Genomic DNA, 7,613 nt, shown 5'->3' on the forward strand with positions numbered 1-7,613 from the left:
ATTCCAGAGGTTAAACTAAAACTCAGCATTAGTGGAAATGGGCCATGCCAGAAGTGGTTAACTCACCTTGGTTGCTGCCTCTGAATGCAGTGCTCCACACTCCTCTGCATCCTCCTGATAATCTATCCATCACAGCCAGAAGAAGGAATTACCAAGGGCGGAAGGAGGAAGTATCAGGAGGATGGCATAGAGTGCTGTGTTTAGAGGTAAAAACAAAGGTGAGTTAACCTCCTCTGCCACGTCCCACGTACACCAACACTCAGTTTTAGTTTGGCCTTAGAAAAGAAATCCATTAGCTGAAACTGTATTAATTAATCATCTGTCACCTAACGGCAGCAATGACTTTATTTCTTAGCACAGCTTCCATTTCCTGGGTCAATAAGGATTTGCATTTTGGGAGAATTTTCCCCTCCTTCCCTTTCCGATAACACAATGTTTTTTTGACCAGTTGAATGTCCAGCTCTTGTTACTGGGATTTTCTCATTTGTCACCCAGCGGTGAATTAGCAGTGCACACCTAGGACAAGTTAAACTTTTAAATCACGTGTGCTATTTTAGTCGCATAGTTTTGACCTTCTAGCTTCTACCCCTTTCTTATCCAAGTGTGAATATTGCCAGATCTGCACTGTGCATGCTGATACGATACTAGCATGATTTCATGGAGTCATCAGCTTAACAAATATGCTGCTGATTTGCATAAACACAATTATTTCTGCAAGACTTCTCAATAACGCTCCAAATACCAATAAACAGTGTTTTTTATTCCCTGCTCTATCTTCCGTGCAATTAGATTTAAGAGGTTATATGGAAATATGTCTAAAACAATTATTCATTTACAGACAGGAAATATTTCCTCTACATGCGTTTGTCTTATCTCTCATGGGATGTGATCTACATGTTTAACATATTATAGAGAGCAGCCACAGGAGACAAGGGCACTGCATAGGGCACGGGAGGACGTCAATGCAAAAACTGCTGTGTCACACGTTCATTTCACAAATACAGTGTGTATCTACACAGTAGTAAAATAAAGAAACTGAACAAATAGCAATTTGAAGGAAAACCCTGGGATGTGCTATAAAAAGTATCATGCCCGATGTAATGTCAGCTATTAGAATTAAAGACATATCATTAACAGACATTGGCCCATACTTAAACAGGGACTTCCGACTGTGAGGGAATTCCATGATTGGCCTCTTATGTCATTTAAGAGAGTACCCTCCTTAAGGGATAAACTTGTACATAATGATTTAGGACCCACTAAAGTGAAAGTGACCAAGAGAAATGGCACATTTCCTTGCATGGGGTGCCATTTGTGTAGCTATATCACAAAAGGGGAGGTTTCTACCCACCCCAGCCGAGGGACAAAATACAAAATCAGAGGCAATTTTACATGCGAGTCCAGGTTTGTTTTTTATTTGTTAAAATGTCCCTGCGGGCTGGGGTATGTGGAGAAAACTACCCAACCCCTTAGGGATTTAATTTCCTCACATAAGTCTAATATCAGAAATCAGAATCGGGAACTATCAGTTTCAGACCATTTTTGTGTAAAAGGGCACCGTCTCTGCCAGCTTATGGTGCAGGTTATAGAGGGTATACCACTACTACATAGAGGAGGTGACCGGCAGAAATTATTGGCACTTAGGGAAAACTATTGGATAAAGAAATTGGACACTTTAGAACCAAAAGATCTGAATAGAGACTATGATTTATCTATGCTATTGTGATTTATGTGTTGTAACCTGCAATATTTTATGATTCCACCAGGGGAGCCTTCTATATACTTATTGAAATTGAGGGACGCAGTGAGGTAATATATCTTCTGTTGTCCCGATTATTATTATTATTATTATATACATAGTGTGTAGTTGTATGTTATTATACTAAACATTGTCCTTATCATGCGCTCTAGGCTTAGGGTGTGATGGGCGTCGCGTGCATCCATTGATGTCTTTTTGTTTATTTTCCTAGTAGGAGTACGTAGTCGCTTTAAACCACGCCTCCTGCTTTGGGACTCTGTAGGCCGCATACTGATTGGCTGTCCCCGCCGCCGGCTTTGTATGACTAAGCAGCGGTGTTTTTGTGGCTTCCGGAAGCGGACGCTGTCGGCCTCCTTGCAATTGGAGGTAAGTGAGCGGCCATGCCCCCTATGACAGCGCACAGTCCGGTAGTGGACGTTGTCGGCCTCCTTGTAATTGGAGGTAAGTGAGCGGTCATGCCCCCTATGACAGCACACAGTCCGGAAGCGGACGTTGTCGGCCTCCTTGTAATTGGAGGATGCGATCGGCGACACCACGCCCCCCATGGTAGCGCGATGATCGCGCATGGGGGTTTTCCGCCTACTGCCTTGGTTGCCGTGAGCGGACGTTGTCGGCACTTTTCCTATTGGCCTGTTCAGACCATGTGGCACTACAGCATACCTCTTTGTGGACGTTGTCGGCGGACTTTTGATTGGATGCCTGTGGGGTCTTTAGCACCACGAGCTTTGGACTTATATAACACAGGTACACACTGTAGGTATTCATTTTATGCCATATTTATATGTGTTTAGATCTGTGGGCATTAAGTACTGTTTACTTGTACACTGTGGTTGAGGTCCATATTGGGCGCTTGATGATTGGACAATTGGAATGTGGAGGCACACCTGATTGGTGGAAACACTTTCATACATATGCAGGTTAGATAATGAGATAGTTCTCTATGTGGTCCTCTTCTAGACTATAAGAACATAAGTTTTAACTGGTGTTAGTTAGTGTGGGTCCATTATGATTTGAGAAAGGACTATTGTGGTCCGAAACACCTGTGCGTCATCTGTATGTGTACCCATACTTTTTAAGTGTGTTTTTATGGATTGAGCTATAAATAAAGAAATTTTGATGGTGCGGATCTTGAGATATCTGACTACAGACGCTCATTGCTCCAGAGTGGATCTCGGCACATCAGTACACACCATCGGTGCACTAAACAGTTCAGATTGTACAAACTTTTGTAAAGCACACGATAAGACACAGAGGTAAGAGGCCTCTGTCGTTCAGAATGTGGGAAAACTTTTCATAATGGAAAGAGCCTTTAGAGACACCTCGGAAAACTCACACAGGTGAGAAGTTGTATTCATGCTCAGAGTGCGGGAAACGTTTTACCCAGGATGGAAACATCAGACAAATGAAAATACACTCTGGGGAGGAGACTTTTTCATGTTCAGAGTGAATGAAACTTTTATAGACACCAAAAAACTCACACAGGTGACAGACCGTATTCATGTTCAGACTTTTGTAAAGCACATAATGACACATAGAGGTAAGTTCAGAATGTGGGAAAACGTTTCATGATTGAACATGAATAAGGTTTCTCACCTGTGTGAGTTTTTGTAGGTGTCACTGAAGGCTCTTTCTGAGGGCGGGAATGTTTTATTCAAAGTGGAAACCTTAATACACATGAGAATACACACTGGGTAGTGGCCTTTTTCATGTTTAGAGGGCGGGAAAGTTTTCCATGACAGAGGAAACTTTCATAGACACCAACAGACTCACACAGGTGACAGACCATATTCATGTTCAAACTTTTGTAAAGCACATGATAAGACAAACAGGTAAGAGGCCTCTGTCGTTCAGAATGTAGGAAAACTTTTCATGATAGAGCCTTCAGAGACACCGAAAAAAACTCACACAGGTGAGAAACCATATTCATGTTCAGAGGGTGGGAAATGTTTTACTTAGAATGGAAACCTTAATAGACACCTGAGAATACACACTGGAGAACGGCATTTTTCCTGTTCAGAGTATGGGAAAGATTGTTATGACAGAGAAATCATTCTTAAACACCAATAGACTCACACAGGTGACAGACCGTATTCATGTTCAAACTTTTGTAAAGCACATGATAAGACACATGGGTAAAAGGCCTCTGTCGTTCAGAATGTGGGAAAACTTTTCACGATAGAAAGAGCCTTCAGAGACGCCGGGAAAAACTCATACAGGTGAGAAACCATATTCATGTTCAGAGGGTGGGAAATGTTTAACTCAGAATGGAAACCCTAATAGACACATGAGAATACACACTGGGGTGCAGCCTTTTTCATGTTCAGTGTGCTGGAAAGTTTTCTATAACAGAGGAAACTTTCATAGACACCAAAAGATTCACACAGGTGACAGACTATGGGCCTGATTCACAAAGCAGTTATAACTCAGTTATCACGCCTAAAAGACTTCAGGCGTGATAACCTTTGCACCATTGAGGTAGCACCACTTTGTGCTCTTTATCGCATGCAAAGTCCCGCGCGCGCAATTTCGCGTGCAGCGTCCATAGGGTTTAATAGGCACATCGGGCGCACTGCAAAACTTTGCGCGAGTTTCATTTTATCACGCCTAAACTGAGTTTAGGCATGATAAAGGGCTTTTCACAGGCGTGCAAACACTTTGCACCGCTTTGTGAATCAGGCCCTATATGTATGTTCAAACTTTTGTAATGTACATGATAAGAGAAACAGGTAAGAGGCCTCTGTCATATTTGGAATGCGGGAAAACTTTACATGATAGAAAGAGCATTCAGAGACACCTAAAAACTCACATAGGTGAGAAGCCCTATTCATGTTTAGAGGGTGGGAAATGTTTTATTGAGAAAGGAAACCTTAATAGACACGTGAGAATACACACTGGGGAGCGGCATTTTTCAGGTTCTGAATGTGGGAAAGATTTCTACAATGGATGAAACTTTCATAGACACAGAGTGTGGAAAATTATTCTATGACAAATTCAACTTTCATAGACACCAAAAGACTCAAACAGGTGACAGATTGTAATTCATGTTCAAACTTTTGTAAAGCACCTAATTACATAGTTATTTGGGTTGAAAAAAGACATACGTCTATCAAGTTCAACCAGAAAACAAAGTACAACACCAGCCTGCTCCCTCACATATCCCTGTTAATCCAGAGGTAGGTGAAAAACCCTTACAAGGCATGGTCCAATTAGCCCTAAAATGGAAAAAAATCCTTCCTGACTCCAGATGGCAATCAGATACAATCCCTGGATCAACACCACTGGGCATTACCTAGTAATTATAGCCATGGATGTTTTTCAGTGCAAGAAAAGGATCTAAGACCCCTTTAAATGCAGATTTGGAATTTGCCATAACTACTTCCTGTGGCAATGTGTTCCACATCTTAATCACTCTTACTGTAAAGAACCCTTTCCTAAGTAAATAGCTAAAACGTTTTGCCTCCATGTGCAGATTTGTGAAGGCCTAGGGCCAAAAAGCTCATACACATCCACATGATAAGACACACAGGTAAGAGGCCTCTGTCATGTTCAGAATGTGGGAAAACTTTACATGATAGAAAGAGCCTTCAGAGATACCTAAAAACTCACACAGGTGAGAAGCTTTATTCATGTTCAGAGTGTGGGAAATTATTTACTCAGAATGGAAACCTTCATGGACATATGAGAATACACACTAGGGAGTGGCCTTTTTAAAGTTTAGAGTGTGGGAACGATTTCTATGATAGAGGGAGATTTCATAGACACCAAATAACTCACACAGGTGACAAACCGTATTCATGTTCCGACTTTTGTACAGCACATGACAAGACACATGGGTAAGAGGCCTCTGTCATGTTCAGAATGTGGGAAAAGTTTTCATGATAGAAACAGTCTTCAGAGAAACCTAAAAACTCACACAGGTGTTCAGAGTGTGGGAAATGTTTTACTCAGAATGGAAACCTTCATGGACCCTTGAGAATACACACTGGGGAGTGTAATTTTTCAAGTTCAGAGTGCGGGAAAGATTTATATGATAGAGGAAAGTTTCATAGACACCAAAAAGCTTACACAGGTGACAGACCGTACTCATGTTCAAACTTTTGTAAAGCACATGATAAGATACACAGATAAGATGCCTCTGTCATGTTCAGAATGCGGGAAAACTTTTCACGGTAGAAAGAGCCTTCAGACACATCTAAAACTTACAGATGAGAAGCCTTGTTCATGTTCAGAGTGTGGGAAATGTTTTTAACCAGCATGGAAACCCTTATAGACACGTGAAGGGATCAGCTTTTTTCATAATGCGGGAGGGATTTCTATGACAGAGGAAACTTTCATAGACACCAAAAGACTCACACAGGTGACAAACTGTGTTCATGTTCAGAGTGTGGGAAATGTTTTTAACCAGCATGGAAACCCTTATAGACACGTGAAGGGATCGGCTTTTTTCATAGTGCGGGAGGGATTTCTATGACAGAGGAAACTTTCATAGACACCAAAAGACTCACACAGGTGACAAACTGTGTTCATGTTCAGAGTGTGGGAAATGTTTTACTTAGACTGGAAACCTACCTTCATGGACACATGTAAATACACACTGGGGAGTGTCCTTTTTCAAGTTCAGAGTGCGGAAAAGATTTCTATAGGAAAGTTTCACAGACACCAAAAAGCTCACACAGGTGACAGACCGTATTCATGTTCAGACTTTTTTGTAACGCACATGATAGGACACAAATTTAAGAGGCCTCTGTCATGTTCAGAATGTGGGATATCTCAGATCATGCTCCTGTTTTTCCCCAATTGGCCTTCCCGGTGCTCCTGGAGTTTCTACGTTCTTCTGCAATGTTCTAACGGTGTGGGAAGCACACAAGCACAAAAGTTTTCTTAACTGTGAATCTAAGATGGTGGTATATCTCCTTGAGTGCCCGTGTGGACTACAACATGTGGGGTTAAGATTATACAAGATGTTGGTGATTTTTGAATGAAAAGGGACAATAGTGCAATACAATAAGAATGGATAATAGTGCAATGCAGTGCAATATAATTTAAGGCCACTAGATGGCGGACATGAAACTGAACTATAAACTGATAAACATAGACTGCTAACATGCCAAAAATGTCCGAAGGAAAATGGATAATAGTGCAATATGTGGCATCTCTGGAGGTGGAATAAATTCATGGAAGTATCTTGATGTGGCCTACATAGCACTGTTGCTTTTTCGTAGCATATTGCATCTGGTAAAGAAGGATATACCTGTGGAACAGCTGCAGTGTGGTGACTGAAGGAAGAAACCAAAGGCTACCGTTTGGGGTGCCTCTTCTGAATAATTGCTAGGAATGCTGACATATCCAATTTCTTGGCTTCTCTCCGATCACCCCAGACCTTGCTGAGGAACTGGATGAAGACATTTCTATTCCAGAGTTCCTCGCTGCAGTTAAAGGCCAAAAAAACTGATAAATGTCGAGGCCCAGATGACCAAACCTCGCAGTACTATAGGCTCTATGCTTCTGCTCTGGCTCCAGCCTTCCTTGAGTCATTTAATGGGATCCCTTCTGGCATCACTCCCTCTCAACAGTTGCTTTAGGCTCACATCACAGTGCTATCTAAAAGTGGCAAGGACCCAGGTCTACTGGCCAATACCCTTGCTGAACCTAGATGTGAAAATATTAGAAAGAATATTGGTCACGCACCTGCAGGGGATGGTTGCTGACAAAGCGAATAAAGATCAAGTGGGATTTGTGATGGGGTGGGAGGCACGGGATAACACCACCAAGGTAATTGGTGTGCACTCAGATGCCGAAAAGGCCCTTGACAGGGTCACCTGGGATTACATGTCTGCCGTTTTTTTATCCAATC

At 42.0% G+C, this 7,613-nt stretch overlaps 1 protein-coding gene across 1 annotated transcript; it reads left to right on the forward strand.

Moving 5' to 3' along the window:
* Positions 1-2,139: 2,139 nt before the first annotated feature.
* On the forward strand, positions 2,140-6,008 carry LOC137562339 (gastrula zinc finger protein XlCGF7.1-like). The gene is made up of 4 exons (XM_068273674.1): positions 2,140-2,200; positions 4,570-4,637; positions 5,642-5,828; positions 5,908-6,008. The coding sequence occupies exons 1-4, from the start codon at positions 2,140-2,142 to the stop codon at positions 6,006-6,008; spliced, it is 417 nt and encodes a 138-aa protein (XP_068129775.1).
* Positions 6,009-7,613: the final 1,605 nt, after the last annotated feature.

Source organism: Hyperolius riggenbachi, chromosome 3 (genome assembly GCF_040937935.1).
Source record: "Hyperolius riggenbachi isolate aHypRig1 chromosome 3, aHypRig1.pri, whole genome shotgun sequence".
NCBI lineage: Eukaryota > Metazoa > Chordata > Amphibia > Anura > Hyperoliidae > Hyperolius > Hyperolius riggenbachi.